Source organism: Oncorhynchus gorbuscha, linkage group LG14 (assembly GCF_021184085.1).
Source record: "Oncorhynchus gorbuscha isolate QuinsamMale2020 ecotype Even-year linkage group LG14, OgorEven_v1.0, whole genome shotgun sequence".
Lineage (NCBI taxonomy): Eukaryota > Metazoa > Chordata > Actinopteri > Salmoniformes > Salmonidae > Oncorhynchus > Oncorhynchus gorbuscha.
The window spans coordinates 78,271,350-78,298,670 of NC_060186.1; the positions used below are offsets into that span (position 1 = coordinate 78,271,350).

General features: G+C 46.1%; 2 protein-coding genes across 2 annotated transcripts in view; one reads left to right on the plus strand and one right to left on the minus strand.

The window, feature by feature from the left end:
* LOC123995419 (elongator complex protein 3) overlaps nucleotides 1-14,491 on the minus strand; it is a 28,872-nt gene extending 14,381 nt beyond the window's left edge. Inside the window, exons 1-9 of the mRNA XM_046299013.1 lie at nucleotides 14,338-14,491; nucleotides 11,799-11,898; nucleotides 11,142-11,280; nucleotides 10,918-10,988; nucleotides 10,332-10,395; nucleotides 10,176-10,244; nucleotides 9,644-9,798; nucleotides 3,670-3,831; nucleotides 1,344-1,470 (exon numbers count right to left, since the gene is read on the minus strand). Of these exons, the coding sequence (XP_046154969.1) occupies nucleotides 1,344-1,470; nucleotides 3,670-3,831; nucleotides 9,644-9,798; nucleotides 10,176-10,244; nucleotides 10,332-10,395; nucleotides 10,918-10,988; nucleotides 11,142-11,280; nucleotides 11,799-11,898; nucleotides 14,338-14,359 (909 nt within the window). The 5' untranslated portion in view covers nucleotides 14,360-14,491. The remainder of the gene's footprint in view (nucleotides 1-1,343; nucleotides 1,471-3,669; nucleotides 3,832-9,643; nucleotides 9,799-10,175; nucleotides 10,245-10,331; nucleotides 10,396-10,917; nucleotides 10,989-11,141; nucleotides 11,281-11,798; nucleotides 11,899-14,337) is intronic.
* Nucleotides 14,492-14,843: 352 nt separating this feature from the next.
* Nucleotides 14,844-27,321, plus strand: part of LOC123995573 (kinesin-like protein KIF13B) — an 89,239-nt gene continuing 76,761 nt past the window's right edge. Inside the window, 6 exon segments of the mRNA XM_046299203.1 lie at nucleotides 14,844-14,911; nucleotides 15,064-15,146; nucleotides 15,456-15,553; nucleotides 16,918-17,011; nucleotides 23,914-23,926; nucleotides 24,030-24,090. Coding sequence (XP_046155159.1) covers nucleotides 15,487-15,553; nucleotides 16,918-17,011; nucleotides 23,914-23,926; nucleotides 24,030-24,090 — 235 coding nt within the window. The 5' untranslated portion in view covers nucleotides 14,844-14,911; nucleotides 15,064-15,146; nucleotides 15,456-15,486.

Below are 27,321 nucleotides of genomic sequence, written 5' to 3' on the forward strand. Positions count from 1 at the left end.
TCACCACTTCTTCTCTGTAATGTGAAGCGATGAGTCACCACACGCTGACTGGCTGGCAGGATGACTACCCGGGGTCATAAAATAACCCAGACATGTTGTGCATCCCAAATGGCACCCTAATCCTATGTAGGGCTCATAGGGATCTGGTTAACGTAGTGCACTAAATAGGGAATAGGGGCCCATTTGGGATGCACACACACAGAGACAGACAGAGAGACAGAGACACAGAGAGACAGACAGACACACAGACAGACAGACAGAGACACAGAGAGACAGAGAGAGACAGAGAGACAGAGAGACAGAGAGACAGAGAGACAGAGAGAGACAGAGACAGAGAGACAGAGAGAGACAGAGAGAGACAGAGAGAGACAGAGACAGAGAGACAGAGAGAGAGACAGAGAGACAGAGAGAGACAGAGAGAGACAGAGAGAGACAGAGAGAGACAGAGAGAGAACCACGGCAGTGGGTTGTCCAGTCATGACACGGCGTAACCTAGCTACCACACATTAAACAGTGGGTTGTGTCCAGTCAGGACGCAGTGTAACCTAGCAACCACACATTAAACAGTGGGTTGTGTCCAGTCATGATGCAGTGTAACCTAGGAACCACACATTAAACAGTGGGTTGTGTCCAGTCAGGACGCAGTGTAACCTAGCAACCACACATTAAACAGTGGGTTGTGTCCAGTCAGGATGCAGTGTAACCTAGCAACCACACATTAAACAGTGGGTTGTGTCCAGTCATGACACGGCGTAACCTAGCTACCACACATTAAACAGTGGGTTGTGTCCAGTCAGGACGCAGTGTAACCTAGCAACCACACATTAAACAGTGGGTTGGATCCAGTCATGACACGGTGTAACCTAGCAACCACACATTAAACAGTGGGTTGGATCCAGTCATGACACGGCCTAACCTAGCTACCACACATTAAACAGTGAGTTGTGTCCAGTCATGACGCAGTGTAACCTAGCAACCACACATTAAACAGTGGGTTGTGTCCAGTCAGGACGCAGCGTAACCTAGCAACCGCACATTAAAATGATGGAGCTCATTCAAATCAGGGACAGACCACTGTAGGAGGGGAAGTTTATATTCACTTGCTATTTTCATATCGGTGTAATAAACTACATATATAACTACAGCTTTGTCTCTCAATTCACATATTGCTGAAATAAATGTATAAATTGGTGCAAAAAGGTTGATGATATTCTTTACAAATCCTGACAAACTACAAACACATTTCTTAGAATTCATCCTGTTGTAAAAACACCTGGTACTATTTACAGTATACTGCACCACATCCCGCTGTGTGTGTGTGTGTGTGTGTGTGTGTTACTCACGATGAACTGTTCGACGTCTCTCTCCATACCAACGTTAGGGAGATCAGGCATCATGTGAGACACCACCTTGAAACCTGCGTCTTTGGAGAAGTGGAAGGACTCACACACCGCCCTCACCGTGTGACCTCTGGACACACACAGCATTATTATTAAACAGTGAGCGTGTAAAACACACAATCACATTCACTAGGATGATCACAAATCACAAACACACACAATAGATTACATGGTGATCATGTAACCTGCACATGACACACAACATTGTACTGTCTAACACTACTGACATATGATCAACACCGGGGTCACGCCCAACACCGGGGTCATGCCCAACACCGGGGTCATGCCCAACACCGGAGTCATGCCCAACACCAGGGACATGCGAGTCATGCCCAACACCGGGGACATGCGAGTCATTCCCAACACCGGGGACATGCGAGTCATTCCCAACACCGGGGACATGCGAGTCATTCCCAACACCGGGGACATGGGGGTCATTCCCAACACCGGGGTCATGCCCAACACCGGAGTCATGCCCAACACCGGGGTCATGCCCAACACCGGAGTCATGCCCAACACCAGGGACATGGGGGTCATGCCCAACACCGGGGTCATGCCCAACACCGGGGTCATGCCCAACACCGGGGACATGCAAGTCATGCCCAACACCGGGGACATGCGAGTCATGCCCAACACCAGGGACATGGGGGTCATGCCCAACACCGGGGTCATGCCCAACACCGGGGTCATGCGAGTCATGCCCAACACCAGGGACATGGGGGTCATGCCCAACACCAGGGACATGGGGGTCATGCCCAACACCGGGGTCATGCGAGTCATGCCCAACACCGGGGACATGCCCAACACCGGGGTCATGCCCAACACCAGGGACATGGGGGTCATGCCCAACACCAGGGACATGGGGGTCATGCCCAACACCAGGGACATGGGGGTCATGCCCAACACCAGGGACATGGGGGTCATGCCCAACACCAGGGACATGGGGGTCATGCCCAACACCGGGTTCATGCGAGTCATGCCCAACACCGGGGTCATGCCCAACACCGGAGTCATGCCCAACACCGGAGTCATGCCCAACACCGGAGTCATGCCCAACACCGGAGTCATGCCCAACACCGGGTCATGCGAGTCATGCCCAACACCGGAGTCATGCCCAACACCGGGGACATATGATTAGTATCTATGACCCTTGGGTCTCTGCCCCCAAGATTAGTGACATATGACTAAGATAAGTGACATATCACCTAGCAACCGCACATTAAACAGTGGGTTGGGTCCAGTCATGACATATGTCTAAGATAAGTGACATATCACCTAGCAACGGCACATTAAACAGTGGGTTGGGTCCAGTCATGACATATGACTAAGATAAGTGACATATCACCTAGCAACCCCATTAAACAGTGGGATTCCAGTGACATATGACTAAGATAAGTGACATATCACCTAGCAACCGCACATTAAACAGTGGGTTGGGTCCAGTCATGACATATGACTAAGATAAGTGACATATCACCTAGCAACCGCACATTAAACAGTGGGTTGGGTCCAGTCATGACATATGACTAAGATAAGTGACATATCACTAGCATTCGCTATGACGGCTCCATTAAAAATCACTCCTGACCCTTAACCTCTGCCCTGTTTGTGTCTCAAACTAAAGTCCTCGTAGACTCTATGAACCCCTCACACACTAATGACCTCTGACCTGTTGGTGTCCCATGCTATGTCCTCATATACACACTGAACCCCTATCTCACACACTAATGACCTCTGACCTGTTGGTGTCCCGTGCTATGTCCTCATATACACACTGAACCCCTCTCACACACTAATGTCTCTGACCTGTTGGTGTCCCGTGCTACGTCCTCGTAGACACTCTGAACCCCTCTCTCACACACTAATGACCTCTGACCTGTTGGTGTCCCGCGCTATTTCCTCATATACACACTGAACCCCTCTCTCACACACTAATGACCTCTGACCTGCTGGTGTCCCGCGCTACGTCCTCGTAGACGCTCTGAACCCCTCTCTCACACACTAATGACCTCTGACCTGTTGGTGTCCCGCGCTACGTCCTCATATACACACTGAACCCCTCTCACACACACTAATGACCTCTGACCTGGTGTGGTGAACCCCTATCTCACACACTAATGACCTCTGACCTGTTGGTGTCCTGCGCTATGTCCTCATATACACACTGAACCCCTCTCTCACATACTAATGACCTCTGACCTGTTGGTGTCCCACACTATGTCCTCATATACACTCTGAACCCCTCTCTCACACACTAATGACCTCTGACCTGTTGGTGTCCCGCGCTACGTCCTCGTAGACACTCTGAACCCCTATCTCCAGCCGGGTACAGCCGTACCCCAGCATGTCACTGAGGTGTCTCTTCAGACAGTAGTCGGGACGCGTCTCGATGGTGATACCAACACACTTGGTGTTACTGCGTTCCGAGTACCTACAAACAGAAAAGGAGAAGTTAGCTGTCGGCAACAGGCTGCTGATTCCAAAGAACTAGAAGGAGATTTCTATGTCTGATAGGGTCAGATCGAGGGTATGGGTAATATACCCAGGCTCCCCCTGCTCCAACACGTATGTATCTTTCGGAGAGGGTTGGAATAAAACGGAATCCGAATTTGTTTGACCGTGTGTACAAATTGGACAGTAAAGGAATCTTAACATGATCTGTGATTATATTAGGGGCAAGGAGAGCACAACTCCCCAGACAAACCACCCGGACAAACCACCCAGACAAACCACCCAGACAAACCACCCGGAAAAAACACACAGACAAACCACCCAGACAAACCACCCAGACAAACCACCCAGACAAACCACCCAGACAAACCACCCAGACAAACCACCCAGACAAACCACCCAGACAAACCACCCAGACAAACCACCCAGACAAACCACCCAGACAGGTTGTATTAAAAACTGTAGGAACGAGGAGAGCCGATTATGGACGATTTAAAAACTGTAGGAACGAGGAGAGCCGATTATGGACGATTTAAAAACTGTAGGAACGAGGAGAGCCGATTATGGACGATTTAAAAACTGTAGGAACGAGGAGAGCCGATTCAGGTCGAATTGTGCTGAGATTAGACATCATCATCAGTCTGGTTGTCATTCTCTCCACTTGGACAGGTTTGATCATCATCATCATCATCATCATCTAGACCAGTCATCTCAGCTCATATTCCGACAAACTATTACTGGGAACATAATGTCCATTCTAACAGTCTGACGACTGATTTAAGACAAATCACAGGAGTTATTGCCCCAGAGAACACATCAGATTGGCTGAAATTAGTCAATAAAAATGCTATTATCTGGATGGTTATCTGCAGGTCACATGCAGAGGCTTTTCTCATCAAACGAACGGAGGCGTAGTGGGACTCGGAGAAGCGTGATTGCCACAGGCAGACAAGCTTACGCACACACACACCCCCCCCCCCACACACACACACGGCAGAGATAAGGGCCTCCCACGTCTCAGCCTGATTAGCTGCCATAACAATTCCTGTAATCGTGTCTTAACGAACATGCTGATATCGCCACTGGATGAGCAATACAGGAGAACACACACACAAACACACACACACACACACCTCATCAGCCAGTAGGGAGTAAATACCCTGACTAACAAGCCCTCCGTTCCCTCACTCCTTTATCACATCCCTCCGTTTTATATTAATCTCCCAAAAGTCACAAACGTTCTCCCTCCTACTGTAATGAAGGGTCAAAGTACGAGAGATGTGTTGTAACTCCCAAAGATGGGACACTTTTCCAATCCTCTCTTCATAACAACTAAACAAATATCAGGTCAAATGTTCCCTTCTTCCAAGCCTTAATTTGTCATATGGGATTTTTTTTTGCTGAGAAAATGTCTACAGCAGGGATGGGCAAATGGAAGGCCCTCGGATCAACCCCCCCCCCCCCTTTTTTTAGTAACTCAGTCAGGGTCTTAACTTATTGTTGAGAGGTAGAATACACAAGGTGCAATTTCAACATTTGGTTGTGCATCAGCACTTATCCTCCTTGTCATGTCAGCCACTGATAGTCAGTCAGCCGATGTCAGCTAACAATGTTTAGATTGACAAGATAGTTTCGCGGCCAGCTACAGTCAAACGTTTTAGAACACCTACTCATTCCAGGTTTTCTTTAGTTATTTTTTTACACATGATCATCTGATCGTTTATCACTCCAGTGTTAATCTGCAAAAATGTAATTATTTGCCTACCTCCTCATGCCTTTTGCACACAGTGTATATACTCTTCTTTTCCTACTGTGTTATTGACTTGTTTATTGTTTACTCCATGTGTAACTCTGTGTTGTCTGTTCACACTGCTATGCTTTATCTTGGCCAGGTCGCAGTTGTGAATGAGAACTTGTTCTCAACTAGCCTACCTGGTTAAATAAAGGTGTTCTCAACCAGCCTACCTGGTGAAATAAAGGTGTTCTCAACCAGCCTACCTGGTGAAATAAAGGTGTTCTCAACTAGCCTACCTGGTTAAATAAAGGTGTTCTCAACTAGCCTACCTGGTTAAATAAAGGTGTTCTCAACTAGCCTACCTGGTTAAATAAAGGTGTTCTCAACTAGCCTACCTGGTTAAATAAAGGTGTTCTCAACTAGCCTACCTGGTTAAATAAAGGTGTTCTCAACTAGCCTACCTGGTTAAATAAAGGTGTTCTCAACTAGCCTACCTGGTTAAATAAAGGTGTTCTCAACTAGCCTACCTGGTTAAATAAAGGTGTTCTCAACTAGCCTACCTGGTTAAATAAAGGTGTTCTCAACTAGCCTACCTGGTTAAATAAAGGTGTTCTCAACTAGCCTACCTGGTTAAATAAAGGTGTTCTCAACTAGCCTACCTGGTTAAATAAAGGTGTTCTCAACTAGCCTACCTGGTTAAATAAAGGTGTTCTCAACTAGCCTACCTGGTTAAATAAAGGTGTTCTCAACTAGCCTACCTGGTTAAATAAAGGTGTTCTCAACTAGCCTACCTGGTTAAATAAAGGTGTTCTCAACTAGCCTACCTGGTTAAATAAAGGTGTTCTCAACTAGCCTACCTGGTTAAATAAAGGTGTTCTCAACTAGCCTACCTGGTTAAATAAAGGTGTTCTCAACTAGCCTACCTGGTTAAATAAAGGTGTTCTCAACTAGCCTACCTGGTTAAATAAAGGTGAAAAAAAGAAAAAAAAACAAGATGGTAGAATAATAGTGAAGACAAAACTATGAAGAAATAACACATATGGTATCATGTAGTAACCAAAGAAAAGTGTTCAACAAAATCATCCACTCTGCGTCTCGCAAAGACATGGCGGTTTGAACTCAAAAAAAGAAACTCCAATTTGGACTCATCAAACCAAAAGACAGATTTCCACCAGTCTAATGTCCACTGCTCGTGTTTCTTGGCCCAAGCAAGTTTCTTCTTCTTATTGGTGTCCTTTAGTAGTTGTTTCTATGCAGCAATTCGACCATGAAGGCCTGATTCACGCCGTCTCCTCTGAACAGTTGATGTTGAGATGCGTCTGTTACTTGAACTCTGTGAAGCATTTATTTGGGGCGGCAAATTTCTGAAGTGCTTTTAACTCTTAATTAATTTATCCTCTGCAGCAGAGGGGTAACTGGGTCTTCCATTCCTGTGGCGGTCCTCATGAAAGCCATAATATGGACTTGGTCTTTTACCAAATAGGTGTGTCCAAAATAAACTTGTTATCATGGTTGAATTACCGGCCGGGTGGCCTCCATTGATTTTGTTAGACAGTCTCACTTTTATATATTAAAAACAGCTCATTTTCCTCTCCATGGCAAAATTTGTAGATTTGCGTGAAATGAGTTATACAATTGCTAAATCTTCTCTACACCCCATGTCAAAATGTGTAGAATTGCGAGCAGCTGCGGTCCATCATGATCAGATTTTTGTTGAGGGCCCCTACCCCAATTAAAGTCTCCTGGTCAACAGCGTTTGCTAGATCTCAAGACACAGAGAGAACATTGCCATCTCGTGGAACAAACTAACCATCACACTCCTTCAGACAGAAACCATTTCACAACTAGAGGGAGCAAAGATACCACCAAAATAATGAGATATATTGGGTCGGGTCTAGTTCAGGGCTCTCCAACCCTGTTCCTGGAGAGCTATCGTCCTGTAGGTTTTAATTCCAACCCTGTTCCTGGAGAGATAGGTAAAACCTACAGGAGGGTAGCTGTCCAGGAACAGGGTTGGAATTAAAACCTACAGGACGGTTTAGTGGTGTGGGGGCTGGGCTTTGGAAAAGTGGGTGGGGTTATATCCTTCCTGTTTGGCCCTGTCCGGGCGTGTCCTCAGATGGGGCCACAGTGTCTCCTGACCCCTCCTGTCTCAGCCTCCAGTATTTATGCTGCAGTAGTTTATGTGTCGGGGGGCTAGGGTCAGTTTGTTATGTCTGGAGTACTTCTCCTGTCCTATTCGGTGTCCTGTGTGAATTTAAGTGTGCTCTCTCTAATTCTCTCTTTCTCACTCTCTCTCGGAGGACCTGAGCCCTAGGACCATGCCTCAGGACTACCTGACATGATGACTCCTTGCTGTCCCCAGTCCACCTGGCCGTGCTGCTGCTCCAGTTTCAACTGTTCTGCCTTATTATTATTGGACCATGCTGGTCATCTATGAACATTTGAACAGCTTGGCCATGCTCTGTTATAATCTCCACCCGGCACAGCCAGAAGAGGACTGGCCACCCCACATAGCCTGGTTCCTCTCTAGGTTTCTTCCTAGGTTTTGGCCTTTCTAGGGAGTTTTTCCTAGCCACCGTGCTTCTACACCTGCATTGCTTGCTGTTTGGGGTTTTAGGCTGGGTTTCTGTACAGCACTTTGTGACATCGGCTGATGAACGAAGGGCTTTATAAATACATTTGATTGGACTGGAACCACTGCTCTACGGTAGAACATGTCTCTTCGGGTGTATCGAATAGCATTCCTTTCCAACGCCAACCCTTTGTAGTACAGACAGTGACTGGGAATTTAAATAAGTGCAATTGTAGTGCAAATATAGTAAAAAATATACATATATATATTTATTAAACATATAACTGAGTGTACATGATCCTCATGTTCTGTTTATATTCTATCATGATACTCTTCTAAAACAGTGTTACTCAACCTCAGATTCCTGGACCGGGCCCGGTCCATGGGATACTGCTTTATGGTACCCTGAGATGTTCGAGTGCTAGTTTTGATGGAAGCAGCACCCCAGGTACCCGGAGATGTTCGAGTGATAGTTTTGATGGAAGCAGCACCCCAGGTACCCGGAGATGTTCGAGTGCTAGTTTTGATGGAAGCAGCACCCCAGGTACCCTGAGATGTTCGAGTGCTAGTTGATGGAAGCAGCACCTCAGGTACCCGGAGATGTTCGAGTGCTAGTTTTGATGGAAGCAGCACCCCAGGAGGATTGAAAGTAGTGCACTATAAAGGGAATAGGGTGCCATAGGGCCCTGGTTAAAAGTAGAGCACTATAAAGGGAATAGGGTGCCATAGGGCCCTGGTTAAAAGTAGAGCACTATAAAGGGAATAGGGTGCCATAGGGCCCTGGTTAAAAGTAGTGCACTATAAAGGGAATAGGGTGCCATAGGGCCCTGGTTAAAAGTAGTGCACTATAAAGGGAATAGGGTGCCATAGGGCCCTGGTTAAAAGTAGTGCACTATAAAGGGAATAGGGTGCCATAGGGCCCTGGTTAAAAGTAGTGCACTATAAAGGGAATAGGGTGCCATAGGGCCCTGGTTAAAAGTAGTGCACTATAAAGGGAATAGGGTGCCATTTAGGACACACCCCTGAAGAGAGTCTGAAGTGACTAATTGAGGGAGAAAGGGTTCTGTGTGATTAGTTCTCCTACAAAAAAACCCTCAATGGATCAATCCTATTGACTCTACAGAGAAACTGCAGATCAATGCCCAGACTGCTCCATTTACGACGCACTCTGCATGGTATAATTAATAACGAACCTCTGACAAATGATAAATTCATATAGGCCTAATGAAAGTCTCTTGATTATATATAAGATATTTTGTTGTAATGTCCAAGCCACCATGTCACCTGCATCACGCACTTTGTCTATTTTGAGTGGTCACTGACAGATTCACACCGAGTGTACAAAACATTAAGAACACCTTCCTAATTCTGAGTTTCAACCATTTTCCCCTCAGAACAGCTTCAATTCGTCTGGGCATCGATTCTAGAAGGTGTCGAAAGCATACAGTGCTTGATGAGAGTAGGATAGAGTAGTAATATTACCTGACAGCCTCAGCTACGTTGTTAGAGGTGTGTCCTGACAGGGCGTCGTGGAGATTCCTGATAAAGTAGTCTCTGTACTCCTCAGCCAAGGCCATGAAGGTTCCTCCCATCACTATAAACTCCACCTTGTCCACACTGTGGCCCAGCTGCTTCAACTGGACAGGAAAACACACGTTCAGTGTCGTATTAGGCCTCATCTCAGAACAGGGGCAGGGACGAACGTTGGTTACCTTTGCTACACATGTAGTGCAGTGGTGAATGACGCGAGTTCCCCGTTTTTTCTAATGTGAATTATTATAATAATAATAATATATGCCATTTAGCAGACACTTTTATCCAAAGCGACTTACAGTCATGTGTGCATACATTCTACGTATGGGTGGTCCCGGGGATCGAACCCACTACCCTGGCGTTACAAGCGCCATGCTCTACCAACTGAGCTACACAGGACCACAATTATCATCATCATCATGTGTTATTTTATTATAATAGGTAATAATGATAGTGGGGTACTGCACTGTGTGTCACTGACCTGTTCCACTCGATGCCTGGTCTGCAGGTAGGGATCATACCGTGCTCTGATGGCTCTCATAGACGTCGGCTGACAGAGAGAAAGAATAGTAGACTTTTAGACAACACATAGGGATGTTGGAGGTTCTGGACGACAGGAATATAGGTGTTGATTTACCTCGTAGCCAGTGTAAGACTGTGTGGAGTATTCAAAGTCTGAGTCTGGCCCACCTGGACAGTATCTGTCATAGCAGAAACAGAACGGTTCCTCTTTAAGTTCAATACAACATTATGGTCAGAATTGATCTGATCTGTTACTATTCAGTCACACACAGAGGATCTGTTACTATGCAGTCACACACAGACGATCTGTTGCTATGTACTCACACACAGACAATCTGTTGCTATGTACTCACACACAGACAATCTGTTGCTATGTACTCACACACAGACAATCTGTTGCTATGTACTCACACACAGACAATCTGTTGCTATGTACTCACACACAGACAATCTGTTGCTATGTACTCACACACAGACAATCTGTTGCTATGTACTCACACACAGACAATCTGTTGCTATGTACTCACACACAGACAATCTGTTGCTATGTACTCACACACAGACAATCTGTTGCTATGTACTCACACACAGACAATCTGTTGCTATGTACTCACACACAGACAATCTGTTGCTATGTACTCACACACAGACAATCTGTTGCTATGTACTCACACACAGACAATCTGTTGCTATGTACTCACACACAGATGTTTCCAGTGAAGCTGATGTGGGGGCAGCGATGGGGTTTGCACATCACAGCAACTACTGCAATCTGAACAAAGAGAAACAAGCTCACGTGTCTTGTCAGAAATAAAATGGTCATTTTTATTGCTTGTCCATAGAAGGAAGCTGACAGACACACACACAGACAAACACACACAGACACACACACCCTGCTGACAGACACACACACACAGATACGTACCCCACTGGCAGTGCGGATAGGCTTGGCCTTGAGTTTGGGAACCAGGGCACGGCGGTAGTGGGGTGGAACAGCAGCTATGATGTCTACTAGCCTGGGCTGAGCTGAAAGACCATATTTAGCAGAGCACTTCGTCTTCACCCTGATGACAACGTGTAAAGGAGTGTTAGAGAGGTAAGTCCATTCATTCGTGCACTGCGTAGTAAACCATAGCAAACTGAACTGAAAAAAAACATTTATATTGGAGAAATTCTGGTAGGTCCATCCCCATTTTGTCCTATTGACTTAGATTATCATTCTACCCAGCACAACCTTCCCCAAATGATTGTTGCAGCCAGGCACATTTGAAAATATGACAGGTTTCTGGCAAGAAATAATGCTTTGTTTACTTGGTGTGTCACAATCCACTTCCCCAAGGGCTTTAATTAAAAAAAAAATGTAACCTTTAATTTAACTAGGCAAGTCAGTTAAGAACAAATTTCCTATTTACAATGGCGGCCTAGGAACAGCAGGTTAACTGCCTTGTTTAGGGGCAGAACGACCTTGTACGCTTGGGGATTTGATCTAGCAACCTTTTGGTTACTGGCCCAACGCTCTAACCACTAGGCAGGTGGAAGTCCATGGAGAGCTGTAGGTTGAGGGTTAGGTTGAGGTTCTTACTTGTTGAGGTTGATGTCTTTTCCCTCTTCATGCGCCTCGACCAGTTGATTGATGACATCAGCAATGGTCATCATCATTAACTCTGCACGGCTCAGATCACCTGGCAAAGTCGTCAGGCAACATTAGCTTAATGAACTACCAGTAATAGCCGACTAAACTCAACGATATACAACCAAGCATGCCCTGACCATACAATATACAGTGAGATCCAAAAGTACATCGGGACATTCACCACGTTCCCAGCGACAGTTTTTATTGCGAGTAAAGTTATATCATATAAAATAAATGGATGACAGCTGTGATGGGTCATGACGAAAGAAAAACGAATATCCAATATATATATATATATTTTTTTACCTCGGTTAGTGTTTAGGCGTTTTAATAACTACCGAGCAAGCTTCACAGATACTCAACCCATCTCAAGCCTAGTCACTTCTAATTAGTCAATTTAGCCTACATAAATGGAGACTGAGTTGGTTAGTTGTTTGTAGAGAAATGCAGTTTAGCTTAGCTATCTGGAGGTTCAAGTTAGCAGGAGTTAGCGAGCTAGCTAACCAACGACTAACCTCAGCTCCTAGCTAACCAACGACTAACCTCAGCTCCTAGCTAACCAACGACTAACCTCAGCTCCTAGCTAACCAACGACTAACCTCAGCTCCTAGCTAACCAACGACTAACCAACGACTAACCTCAGCTCGCTAGCTAACCAACGACTAGCTAACCAACGACTAGCTAACCAACGACTAACCTCAGCTCGCTAGCTAACCAACGACTAGCTAACCAACGACTAACCTCAGCTCCTAGCTAACCAACGGCTAACCTCAGCTCCTAGTTAACCAACGGCTAACCTCAGCTCCTAGTTAACCAACGGCTAACCTCAGCTCCTAGTTAACCAACGGCTAACCTCAGCTCCTAGTTAACCAACGGCTAACCTCAGCTCCTAGTTAACCAACGGCTAACCTCAGCTCCTAGTTAACCAACGGCTAACCTCAGCTCCTAGTTAACCAACGGCTAACCTCAGCTCCTAGCTAACCTCAGCTCCTAGTTAACCAACGGCTAACCTCAGCTCCTAGTTAACCAACGGCTAACCTCAGCTCCTAGTTAACCAACGGCTAACCTCAGCTCCTAGTTAACCAACGGCTAACCTCAGCTCGCTAGCTAACCAACGACTAGCTAACCAACGACTAACCTCAGCTCCTAGCTAACCAACGACTAACCTCAGCTCCTAGCTAACCAACGGCTAAACTCAGCTCCTAGCTAACCAACGGCTAAACTCAGCTCCTAGTTAACCAACGGCTAAACTCAGCTCGCTAGCTAACCAACGACTAGCTAACCAACGACTAACCTCAGCTCCTAGCTAACCAACGACTAACCTCAGCTCCTAGCTAACCAACGACTAACCTCAGCTCCTAGCTAACCAACGACTAACCTCAGCTCCTAGCTAACCAACGACTAACCTCAGCTCCTAGCTAACCAACGACTAACCTCAGCTCCTAGCTAACCAACGACTAACCTCAGCTCCTAGCTAACCAACGACTAACCTCAGCTCCTAGCTAACCTCAGCTCCTAGCTAGCCAACGACTAACCTCAGCTCCTAGCTAACCTCAGCTCCTAGCTAACCTCAGCTCCTAGCTAACCTCAGCTCCTAGCTAACCTCAGCTCCTAGCTAACCTCAGCTCCTAGCTAACCTCAGCTCCTAGCTAACCTCAGCTCCTAGCTAGCCATCGACTAACCAACGGCTAACCTCAGCTCCTAGCTAACCTCAGCTCCTAGCTAACCTCAGCTCCTAGCTAACCACAGCTCCTAGCTAACCACAGCTCCTAGCTAACCACAGCTCCTAGCTAACCACAGCTCCTAGCTAACCAACGACTAACCTCAGCTCCTAGCTAACCAACGACTAACCTCAGCTCCTAGCTAACCTCAGCTCCTAGCTAACCTCAGCTCCTAGCTAACCTCAGCTCCTAGCTAACCTCAGCTCCTAGCTAACCTCAGCTCCTAGCTAACCTCAGCTCCTAGCTAACCAACGACTAACCTCAGCTTCTAGCTAGCCAACGACTAACCTCAGCTCCTAGCTAACCTCAGCTCCTAGCTAGCCAACGACTAACCTCAGCTCCTAGCTAACCTCAGCTCCTAGCTAACCAACGACTAACCTCAGCTCCTAGCTAGCCAACGACTAACCTCAGCTCCTAGCTAGCCAACGACTAACCTCAGCTCCTAGCTAACCTCAGCTCCTAGCTAGCCAACGAGTAACCTCAGCTCCTAGCTAACCTCAGCTCCTAGCTAGCCAACGACTAACCTCAGCTCCTAGCTAACCTCAGCTCCTAGCTAGCCAACGACTAACCTCAGCTCCTAGCTAACCTCAGCTCCTAGCTAACCTCAGCTCCTAGCTAACCTCAGCTCCTAGCTAACCTCAGCTCCTAGCTAACCTCAGCTCCTAGCTAACCAACGACTAACCTCAGCTCCTAGCTAACCAACGGCTAACCTCAGCTCGCTAGCTAACCAAGCAGCAAAGTAGAGATAGATAGTTCCACGGACTTACTCTTTTTCTTTTGCTTCCCCATATCTGAAGTTACGTTGACGCTGTGAATTTACAATATGAAACGTGTTATTAACTGGGAAAATGTGGAGAACTTTCAACTTTGTAAACAACACTACGTAATCAAGCTTGCACGACTCCTGCCGTCCACCCCTGTAAACCGTCGTAAAATAACGTAAAAACACAGCGCTTCTTTTTTTTATTCCGAGAAATTCCCTGTCCATAATAAAATAATGTAAAATTTTGGACGGTGTCTCAATTAAAATGGCCCTTTGAAAACTGCATCTGACATCAATAATTCTAATCTTTTCCACACATGTTTACTATAAAAAATACATGATATGTATATTTTCTGAAACATTAAAAAAAAAATACAGATCTACAATAAATCAGTATACTCTCCATCAGTTTATTCCCAAACAACATTCCCTTGCGCAAATATGTGTATCGCAACTAAATCCGGTTAAGGTTTCAGGACAGGTTTAGGACTATGACTTCAGGGATCTATACGGGCGGCATCAGGAAATGCAACAGGTGGAAAACTATTCGCTCTCGCAATGATCTGTTGTTGTTCTCCGTAAGTTTGGACGATTGTGTTTTTGGGAATGTTTTATAATAGCTATAACTCAAGACAAATTACTACCTAAACTGTTTAGTTGTTGCCGGCTAATTTTGTCCACCGATATCACCATATATTGTTTGTTTGTTTTTATCCCGCTGGCACACAAGCTAGGGAAGGAAGGTGCACTTGAAGAGAACGCTGCCTGAATTTGGACGCTCGAGTAAGGGGAAAAATAAGAACTAGTCGCACGGTGAGTTGACAGTTTTCTCTGTCAGCTAAAATCGTTTGAGCTTTTCCGTTTTTTTAAAACTATACTTTTGTCCTTGAGCTGAACAGGGCACGTGTGTGCGTGTGTGTGCGTGTGTGTTATCTTCGACGCAACCAATAGTGTTTTGACATTGTGCTGGCTACAACAGGCTTCCTATCTCTTCGTTTGATCAATAACCTGTGATTTAGAGATAAATCATTCATAATTTGTACATTTGGCAAGATGAGGTAGCATGATTCATGCATGTACAGTAACGTTATGCATTATTAATGAATCTCATTCACCATTCAGTCCAGCCACAGAAAACCCACAGCCAGGCACCATGGATGACAGCTTGAGTAACTCCAATGTGAAGGTCGCAGTTCGCGTCCGACCAATGAACAGAAGAGGTACATTCATAATACAAATCTTCACAGTCATTTCATGACTAGGTCTTTCCTTCCATGCAGTTTATTTTGGTATGTGTGAGTGAATGATGCGGGGGTGACGAAACATGCAAGCCCCAGCAGTTATATCCGTGGAGCCGGGCAGGTTAAGGTCATGGAATATTGTGTGAATGAAGGGCAGGTTGAATAAAGAGAGAACAATGCATGAAAAAAAATCTATAAATGTATCATTCTGGTTCAATTTATATCAAATCAAACTTGATTTATCACATGCCCAGAATACAACAAGTGTAGACCTTACTGTGGGGGGGGTCAATGTAAATAGTCCGCTGGCCATTTTGATGAATTGTTCAGCAGTCTTATGGCTTGTGGTAGGCCACACAAGCTCACAGAGCGGGACTGCCAGGTGCTGAAGTGCGTAAAAATCGTATGTCCTTTGTTGCGACACTCACTAGCGAGTTCCAAACTGCCTCTGGAAGCAACGTCAGCACAATAAATGGGTTTCCATGGCCGAGCAGCCCCACACGAGCCTAAGATCACCATGCGCAATGCCAAGCGTCGGCTGGAGTGGTGTGAAGCTCACCGCCATTGGACTCTGGATCAGTGGAAACGCGTTCTCTGGAGTGATGAAGCACGCTTCACCATCTGGCAGTCCTGAAGGATAAATCTGGGTTTGGATGATGCCAGGAGAACACTACATGCCCCAATGCATAGTGCCAACTGTAAAGTTTGGTGGAGGAGGCTAGTCCCCTTCGTTCCAATGCTACAGCATACAATGACATTCTAGACGATTCTGTGCTTCCAACTTTGTGGCAACAGTTTGGGGAAGGCCCTTTCCTGTTTCATAATGACAATGCCCCCTTTGCACAAAGCGAGGTCCGTATAGAAATGGTTTGTTGAGATCGGTGTGGAAGAACTTGACTGGTCTGCACAGAACCCTGACCTCAACCCTATCGGACACCTTTGGGCTGAATTGGAACGCCGACTGCGAGCCAGGTTTAATCACCCAACATCAGTGCCCGACCTCACTAATGCTCTTGTGGCTGAATGGAAGCAAGTCCTCATAGAAATATTCCAACACCTAGTGAAAAACCTTACCAGAAGAGTGGAGGCTGTTATAGTAGCAAAGGGGAGACACACTCCATATTAATGCCCATAATTTTGCAATAAGATGTTCAATGAGCAGGTGTCCACATACTTTTGCTATGTTGATACACTATCTAAGAGGTTAAATGTCTGTGGCTCCCTCGAGTCATCAGCTGTTCCTGGACACATCATAGCCAGACACAGAAATAAGACCTGTTGATTGTTGTTGTTGCTCCTGTTGAATAACAACATGTATGTGTTGTGTGTCTCCTTCCCACCAGAAAAAGACCTGAAGACCAACTGTGTGGTGGGGATGGAGGGGAATCAGACAGTGTTGAACCCTGCTAGTCAGAACCTCAGCAAGGGAGACTCCCGGTAGGAATACACATGCCTCCATTCTGACCATCATGTATCTCTGCAGCATAGGCCTCCCATCCCATGTGCCTCCCATCCCATGTGCCATCCATGTCTCTGCCTACTGCTCAGTGTTCAACAAATACTTCCTTTTGAATGATATTGTATTAATTGGGTGGGGGGGTTCAGTTTCAGGTCTAGATTTATCATGGACTACTATCTTAGGAATTTAATTGGGTGGGGGGGTTCAGTTTCAGGTCTAGATTTATCATGGACTACTAGCTTAGGAATTTAATTGGGTGGGGGGGGTTCAGTTTCAGGTCTAGATTTATCATGGACTACTAGCTTAGGAATTTAATTGGGCCTCCTTTTTCATATTCTTGACTTTTCTTTATGGTTTGACACATTTAGAAACAGAAGAGGAATCAGATCCCAGTCAGACCACGTTATTGATGTTGCTTTCTGCAAAGCAACAAAATACATTTAAAAAAAAAATATATATATTCTGATGGTTCAAGTGCAGGAAGGGTTATTGGAAATAAGTTAATTTTGTGTTGTGTAACAGCCACCAGCTGTTATTTGTATAATTTGTCAGAGTCATTGTTCATGCTACGTACTGTATCACTTAGAATGCACTGTGTGTCCACCAAATTAGATCCCCTCTGATGTTCTCACACTGAGGATCACACATGCAATAGACCTTATTGGTCCAATGCTCACTGGACATAGTGTTGATTTCAGAATAGGAAGACAAATAAATAACTGAAACTTCCCTACTGACCATTTGTCTCCTCTCTGGCCCATCACCTTGAACTACCTATAGTCTATACCATGAACCATCAGTCATCACCTTGAACTACCTATAGTCTATACCATGAACCATCACCTATGAACTACCTATAGTCTATACCATGAACCATCAGTCATCATATTGAACTACCTATAGTCTATACCATGAACCATCAGTCATTGAACTACCTACTATAGTCTATACCATGAACCATCAGTCATCACATTGAACTACCTATAGTCTATACCATGAACCATCAGTCATCACATTGAACTACCTATAGTCTATACCATGAACCATCAGTCATCACATTGAACTACCTATAGTCTATACCATGAACCATCAGTCATCACCTTGAACTACCTATAGTCTATACCATATCATGAACTACCTATAGTCTATACCATATCATGAACTACCTATAGTCTATACCATGAACCATCAGTCATCACATTGAACTACCTATAGTCTATACCATGTCATGAACCATCAGTCATCACATTGAACTACCTATAGTCTATACCATATGTCATGAACTACCTATAGTCTATACCATATCATGAACTACCTATAGTCTATACCATATCATGAACTACCTATAGTCTATACCATGTCATGAACCATCATTGAACTACCTATAGTCTATACCATGTCATGAACCAGCCCTACTATAGCATATCATGAACTACAGCTAGCTGGTCTGCTGTGTATGTACGTTCAGACACAGAGAGTCAAACCGGTCTGACAACTCACTGTTTAGCTCCAAACCCTCCCTTAACCTTCCGAACACCCTCCACACCGCTACCTTGCCTTAACCCTCCGCCCTGCTCTGACCTGTCTCTCGTTACTAAGGGTGTGTCTATTCTGTTTTAATTTTGTGTTCAGTCAGTCAGTGTGCAGGTGGGATGGATGCTCTCAGGGTTGGCTACTTGCCCAGATGAGGTTTTCACCTCATCTACAAACAAATACCTGTCCTGGTTAGTTGGGGGTTTGTTAGACTATAGGTCATGTTTCTGATGCATAATATGGGCCCATTTTTTTTGTGGTCTACAATAAGCTGTAGGACATTTTGTCTTCAATTGTGATTTCTGCCCTGACACGCTGCAGTGCAGTCCTCCTGTCTATCCCCTGGGCTATATATGAACAGGTTCTACAGGCTTCTGTGGGCTTCAGACTGAATCACTTCCCAGATTCCATTTTGGTTATTTAAGGGACCATTTTAGCAGAGCATCAGGCTGCCTCGGCGAGCTCTGGGCCTTTTTTTCTAAATATGTGTCTTTGAAGTATTCTACATGGCTCTTATAACATTTTGTTTTTATATTACACTGAAGAAAAATATAAACGCAAAATGCAACAATTTCAAAGATTTTACTGAGTTACAATTCATATAAGGATGTCGGTCAATTGAAATAAAGAAATTAGGTCCTAATCTATGGATTTCACATGACTGAGGTATACAGATATACATCTGTTGGTCACAGATACCTTAATAAAAAGGTAGGGGGGCGTGGATCAGAAAACCAGGCAGTATCTGCTGTGACCACCATTTGCCTCACGCAGCGAGACTCATCTCCTTTGCATAGAGTTGATCAGGCTGTTGATTGTGGAATGTTCTCTCACTCCTTTTTCAAAGGCTGTGCAGAGTTGCTGAATATTGGCGGGAACTGGAACATGTTGGCGGGAACTGGAACATGATCCAGAGCATCCCAAACATGTCCAGACGGTGACATGTCTGAGTATACAGGCCATGGAAGAACTGGGACATGTTCAGCTTGCAGGAATTGTGTACAGATTCTTGTGACATGAGGCTGTGCATTATCATGCTGAAACATGAGGCGATGGCTGCAGATGAATGACAAAACAATGGGCCTCAGGATCTCGTCACGGTATCTCTCTGTGCATTCAAATTGCCATCAATAAAATGCAGTTTGTTGGTAGCTTTATGCCTTGCCCCTACTTTGACATCAACAAACCGCTCTCCCACACGACGCCAAACATGTTGTCTGCCATCTGCCCGGTATGACAGCTGAAACCGGGATTCAGCCACTTCTCCAGTGTGCCAGTGGCCATCGAGGTGAGAATATGCCCACTGAAGTTGGTTGCGACGCCAAACTGCAGTCAGGTCAAGACCCCGGTGAGCACGACGAGCCCGCAGATGAGCTTCCCTGAGACTGTTACTGACCGTTTGTGCAGAAATTCTTGATTGTGTAAACCCACAGTTTCATCAGCTGTCCGAGTGGCTGGTCTCAGACGATCCTTCAGGTGAAGAAGCCGGGATGTGGAGGTCCTGGGCTGGCGTTGCTACACTTGGTCTGCAGTTGTGAGGCCAGTTGGACTTACTGCCAAATTCTCTAAATCGAATTTGAAGGCAGCTTATGGTAGAGAAATGTGCACCTGTGTAATGATCAGGCTCTTTAATCAGTTTCTTGATATGTTCCCAGCACAAGGTGCACCTGTGTAATGATCAGGCTGTTTAATCAGTTTCTTGATATGTATCCAGCACAAGGTGCACCTGTGTAATGATCAGGCTGTTTAATCAGCGTCTTGATATGTATCCAGCACAAGGTGCACCTGTGTAACGATCAGGCTGTTTATTCAGTTTCTTGATATGTTCCCAGCACAAGGTGCACCTGTGTAACGATCAGGCTGTTTAATCAGCGTCTTGATATGTATCCAGCACAAGGTGCACCTGTGTAACGATCAGGCTGTTTAATCAGCGTCTTGATATGTATCCAGCACAAGGTGCACCTGTGTAACGATCAGGCTGTTTAATCAGCGTCTTGATATGTATCCAGCACAAGGTGCACCTGTGTAACGATCAGGCTGTTTAATCAGCGTCTTGATATGTATCCAGCACAAGGTGCACCTGCGTAACGATCAGGCTGTTTAATCAGCGTCTTGATATGTATCCAGCACAAGGTGCACCTGTGTAACGATCAGGCTGTTTAATCAGCGTCTTGATATGTATCCAGCACAAGGTGCACCTGTGTAACGATCAGGCTGTTTAATCAGCGTCTTGATATGTATCCAGCACAAGGTGCACCTGTGTAACGATCAGGCTGTTTAATCAGCGTCTTGATATGTATCCAGCACAAGGTGCACCTGTGTAACGATCAGGCTGTTTAATCAGCGTCTTGATATGTATCCAGCACAAGGTGCACCTGTGTAACGATCAGGCTGTTTAATCAGCGTCTTGATATGTATCCAGCACAAGGTGCACCTGCGTAACGATCAGGCTGTTTAATCAGCGTCTTGATATGTATCCAGCACAAGGTGCACCTGTGTAACGATCAGGCTGTTTAATCAGCGTCTTGATATGTATCCAGCACAAGGTGCACCTGTGTAACGATCAGGCTGTTTAATCAGCGTCTTGATATGTATCCAGCACAAGGTGCACCTGTGTAACGATCAGGCTGTTTAATCAGCGTCTTGATATGTATCCAGCACAAGGTGCACCTGTGTAACGATCAGGCTGTTTAATCAGCGTCTTGATATGTTCCCAGCACAAGGTGCACCTGTGTAACGATCAGGCTGTTTAATCAGCGTCTTGATATCTTGATATGCCACATGGCTGGATTATCTTGGCAAAGGAGAAATGCTCACTAACAGGGATGTAAACAATTTATTTCTTCTGTGCGTATGGAACATTTCTGGGATCTTTTATTTCAGCTCCTGAAACATGGGACCAACACTTTACTTGTTGTGTTTTTGATATGTTTTGCTCAGTGTAGTTTAGGAAAACACAAGGCTGGTAAACAGCTAGTGGAGGGATCCCAGCCAACAGGAGAACCTGACCATGTAGGAGGATTCTTCTTCTTTAGAGTCAGCCAAGCTACTCTGTTTGGTTTTCACCAGACATAATGAGACCTGTGTCGTACAAAAAGTTGACTCTCGTTTGCCAGAAAATCACCCGGATGATCATCAAGACTCCTGGAAGAATCATCTACAAGGCTTGATGATCATCAAGACTCCTGGAAGAATCATCTACAAGGCTTGATGATCATCAAGACTCCTGGAAGAATCATCTACAAGGCTTGATGATCATCAAGACTCCTGGAAGAATCATATACAAGGCTTGATGATCATCAAGACTCCTGGAAGAATCATATACAAGGCTTGATGATCATCAAGACTCCTGGAAGAATCATATACAAGGCTTGATGATCATCAAGACTCCTGGAAGAATCATATACAAGGCTTGATGATCATCCGGGTGCTTTTTCGGGTCCCATTTATGTCTGATGAAAACCTAACCCTGCATTCCACAGTAAGATCCTCATACCAACGGACCAGCGTGGTGGTGGTAGTGTGACGGTTTGGGGTCCAGAGTGGTGGTGGTAGTGTGACGGTTTGGGGTCCAGCGTGGTGGTGGTGGTAGTGTGACGGTTTGGGGTCCAGCATGGTGGTGGTGGTAGTGTGATGGTTTGGGGACCAGCGTGGTGGTGGTAGTGTGACGGTTTGGGGTCCAGTTGTGGTGGTGGTAGTGTGATGGTTTGGGGTCCAGCGTGGTGGTGGTAGTGTGATGGTTTGGGGTCCAGTGTGGTGGTGGTAGTGTGACGGTTTGGGGTCCAGCGTGGTGGTGGTAATGTGATGGTTTGGGGTCCAGTGTGGTGGTGGTAGTGTGATGGTTTGGGGTCCAGCGTGGTGGTGGTAGTGTGATGGTTTGGGGTCCAGCGTGGTGGTGGTGGTAGTGTGACGGTTTGGGGTCCAGCATGGTGGTGGTGGTAGTGTGATGGTTTGGGGACCAGCGTGGTGGTGGTAGTGTGACGGTTTGGGGTCCAGTTGTGGTGGTGGTAGTGTGATGGTTTGGGGTCCAGCGTGGTGGTGGTAGTGTGATGGTTTGGGGTCCAGTGTGGTGGTGGTAGTGTGATGGTTTGGGGTCCAGAGTGGTGGTGGTAGTGTGACGGTTTGGGGTCCAGCGTGGTGGTGGTAGTGTGATGGTTTGGGGTCCAGCGTGGTGGTGGTAGTGTGATGGTTTGGGGTCCAGTGTGGTGGTGGTAGTGTGATGGTTTGGGGTCCAGCGTGGTGGTGGTAGTGTGATGGTTTGGGGTCCAGTGTGGTGGTGGTAGTGTGATGGTTTGGGGTCCAGCGTGGTGGTGGTAGTGTGATGGTTTGGGGTCCAGTGTGGTGGTGGTAGTGTGATGGTTTGGGGTCCAGCGTGGTGGTGGTAGTGTGATGGTTTGGGGTCCAGCGTGGTGGTGGTGGTAGTGTGACGGTTTGGGGTCCAGCGTTGTGATGGTTTGGGGATGTTTTGCTGCCTCAGGACCTGGACTACTTGCCTTAATAGAAGGAACCATGAATTTGGCTCTGTATCAGAGAATTCTACAGGAGAATGTCAGGCCGTCCATCTGTGTTGAATCTGTAGAGCAGCTGGTTACATGCAGCAAGACAATGATCCAAAACACACAATCAAGTCTACATGAAAATGGCTAAAAAGCAACACGTTTGACCTTTTGGAACGGCCTAGTCAAAGTCCAGACCTAATACCAATTGATATGTTGTGGCAGGACTTGAAACGAGCAGTTCATGCTTGAAAACCCACAAAAGTCACCGAGTTAAAGCACTTCTGCATGGATGAGTGGACCAAAATTCCTCCACAGTGACATGAGAGACTGATCAACAACTACAGGAAGTGTTTGGTTGGGAGGCATTGCAGCTAAAGGTGGCACAACCCCCCTATGCTCTTTTGAGACTCCTCTTTCTTGAAGAAAATCATGTTTTATTGGAGAGAAATATAAACATACGATCGAGTTGCCCCCCCCCCTCAATTCTTTAGAACATTCCCAATTGATCTCTCACCCCTCCCTCCCTCTCACCCTTCCCTTGACAGCTTGTTGCCTTGACAGCTTGTTGCCTTGACAGCTTGTTGCCTTGACAGCTTGTTGCCTTGACAGCTTGTTTTTAAGCTTCGGATGATATAAATTTTATGTATTTTTTTATTTTTTATATTTTGTTTATGTACTCCCTTTTCATATCACCTTTTGACTTCATGGACTTTGTTAGTAAATGCATATATTCATAGCTTAATGGTTTCCCCTGTACCTGAATGCACACTGGTATTATTAGTTAGCCCACTTTGTTTGGACTAAAGCTGTTTAACCAAGTCTTTCCCTGTCCCCTCTGTCCTGCTCAGGAATCAGCCGAAGGTGAGCCCTTAACCAGGACAGTATTACAAAATCACTATTTAATCACTTCTGTGAATGTCAGGTTTTTATGTGTTCTTCAACTGGCTGTCATTTTCCACCTCAGGTCTTTGCTTATGACCACTGCTTCTGGTCCATGGACGAGTCCGACACAGACAAGTTTGCAGGTTAGTAGATCTCAGAATGTTGAACGGGTTAGTAGATCTCAGAATGTTGAACGGGTTAGTAGATCTCAGAATGTTGAACGGGTTAGTAGATGTCAGAATGTTGAACGGGTTAGTAGATCTCAGAATGTTGAACGGGTTAGTAGATCTCAGAATGTTGAACGGGTTAGTAGATCTCAGAATGTTGAACGGGTTAGTAGATCTCAGAATGTTGAACGGGTTAGTAGATGTCAGAATGTTGAACGGGCTAGTAGATCTCAGAATGTTGAACGGGTTAGTAGATCTCAGAATGTTGAACGGGTTAGTAGATCTCAGAATGTTGAACGGGTTAGTAGATCTCAGAATGTTGAACGGGTTAGTAGATCTCAGAATGTTGAACGGGTTAGTAGATGTCAGAATGTTGAACGGGTTAGTAGATGTCAGAATGTTGAACGGGTTAGTAGATCTCAGAATGTTGAACGGGTTAGTAGATGTCAGAATGTTGAACGGGTTAGTAGATCTCAGAATGTTGAACGGGTTAGTAGATCTCAGAATGTTGAACGGGTTAGTAGATCTCAGAATGTTGAACGGGTTAGTAGATGTCAGAATGTTGAACGGGTTAGTAGATCTCAGAATGTTGAACGGGTTAGTAGATCTCAGAATGTTGAACGGGTTAGTAGATCTCAGAATGTTGAACGGGTTAGTAGATCTCAGAATGTTGAACGGGTTAGTAGATCTCAGAATGTTGAACGGGTTAGTAGATCTCAGAATGTTGAACGGGTTAGTAGATCTCAGAATGTTGAACGGGTTAGTAGATCTCAGAATACATACTTTATTCAGCAACGAGATAAACGAGACCAAAAGGACGTCCATCCATCCTCTTCCACATACAATATCCACACAGTCTAATAGATCACTGTAAGGATTTTCCTTGAGATTCTCTCTTTCCCCTGGGCTATGTGCACTGTGGGTAAACAGATGTAACCCTCCTCTTGCTGTTGAGTTGATATTCATTAGAACAGGCTTTATACTGGAAGCACTATGCTTCCTGTTCCCAGAGCGCCTCATGGAGGGTAAAGCACTATGCTTCCTGTTCCCAGAGTGCCTCATGGAGGGTAAAGCACTATGCTTCCTGTTCCAATAGCGCCTCATGGAGGGTAAAGCACTATGCTTCCTGGTCCCAGAGTGCCTCATGGAGGGTAAAGCACTATGCTTCCTGGTCCCAGAGTGCCTCATGGAGGGTAAAGCACTATGCTTCCTGTTCCCAGAGTGCCTCATGGAGGGTAAAGCACTATGCTTCCTGTTCCCAGAGTGCCTCATGGAGGGTAAAGCACTATGCTTCCTGGTCCCAGAGTGCCTCATGGAGGGTAAAGCACTATGCTTCCTGTTCCCAGAGTGCCTCATGGAGGGTAAAGCACTATGCTTCCTGTTCCCAGAGTGCCTCATGGAGGGTAAAGCACTATGCTTCCTGTTCCCAGAGTGCCTCATGGAGGGTAAAGCACTATGCTTCCTGTTCCCAGAGTGCCTCATGGAGGGTAAAGCACTATGCTTCCTGTTCCAAGAGCGCCTCATGGAGGGTAAAGCACTATGCTTCCTGTTCCAATAGCGCCTCATGGAGGGTAAAGCACTATGCTTCCTGTTCCTAGAGTGCCTCATGGAGGGTAAAGCACTATGCTTCCTGTTCCAATAGCGCCTCATGGAGGGTAAAGCACTATGCTTCCTGGTCCCAGAGTGCCTCATGGAGGGTAAAGCACTATGCTTCCTGTTCCCAGAGCGCCTCATGGAGGGTAAAGCACTATGCTTCCTGTTCCCAGAGCGCCTCATGGAGGGTAAAGCACTGCTTCCTGTTCCAATAGCGCCTCATGGAGGGTAAAGCACTATGCTTCCTGTTCCCAGAGCGCCTCATGGAGGGTAAAGCACTATGCTTCCTGTTCCAATAGCGCCTCATGGAGGGTAAAGCACTATGCTTCCTGGTCCCAGAGTGCCTCATGGAGGGTAAAGCACTATGCTTCCTGGTCCCAGAGTGCCTCATGGAGGGTAAAGCACTATGCTTCCTGGTCCCAGAGTGCCTCATGGAGGGTAAAGCACTATGCTTCCTGGTCCCAGAGTGCCTCATGGAGGGTAAAGCACTATGCTTCCTGGTCCCAGAGTGCCTCATGGAGGGTAAAGCACTATGCTTCCTGTTCCCAGAGCGCCTCATGGAGGGTAAAGCACTGCTTCCTGTTCCAATAGCGCCTCATGGAGGGTAAAGCACTATGCTTCCTGTTCCCAGAGCGCCTCATGGAGGGTAAAGCACTATGCTTCCTGTTCCAATAGCGCCTCATGGAGGGTAAAGCACTATGCTTCCTGGTCCCAGAGTGCCTCATGGAGGGTAAAGCACTATGCTTCCTGGTCCCAGAGTGCCTCATGGAGGGTAAAGCACTATGCTTCCTGTTCCAATAGCGCCTCATGGAGGGTAAAGCACTATGCTTCCTGGTCCCAGAGTGCCTCATGGAGGGTAAAGCACTATGCTTCCTGTTCCCAGAGTGCCTCATGGAGGGTAAAGCACTATGCTTCCTGGTCCCAGAGTGCCTCATGGAGGGTAAAGCACTATGCTTCCTGTTCCCAGAGTGCCTCATGGAGGGTAAAGCACTATGCTTCCTGTTCCCAGAGTGCCTCATGGAGGGTAAAGCACTATGCTTCCTGGTCCCAGAGTGCCTCATGGAGGGTAAAGCACTATGCTTCCTGTTCCCAAGTGCCTCATGGAGGGTAAAGCACTATGCTTCCTGTTCCCAAGTGCCTCATGGAGGGTAAAGCACTATGCTTCCTGTTCCCAGAGTGCCTCATGGAGGGTAAAGCACTATGCTTCCTGTTCCAATAGCGCCTCATGGAGGGTAAAGCACTATGCTTCCTGTTCCAATAGCGCCTCATGGAGGGTAAAGCACTATGCTTCCTGTTCCAATAGCGCCTCATGGAGGGTAAAGCACTATGCTTCCTGTTCCAATAGCGCCTCATGGAGGGTAAAGCACTATGCTTCCTGGTCCCAGAGTGCCTCATGGAGGGTAAAGCACTATGCTTCCTGGTCCCAGAGTGCCTCATGGAGGGTAAAGCACTATGCTTCCTGGTCCCAGAGTGCCTCATGGAGGGTAAAGCACTATGCTTCCTGTTCCCATAGTGCCTCATGGAGGGTAAAGCACTATGCTTCCTGGTCCCAGAGTGCCTCATGGAGGGTAAAGCACTGCTTCCTGTTCCAATAGCGCCTCATGGAGGGTAAAG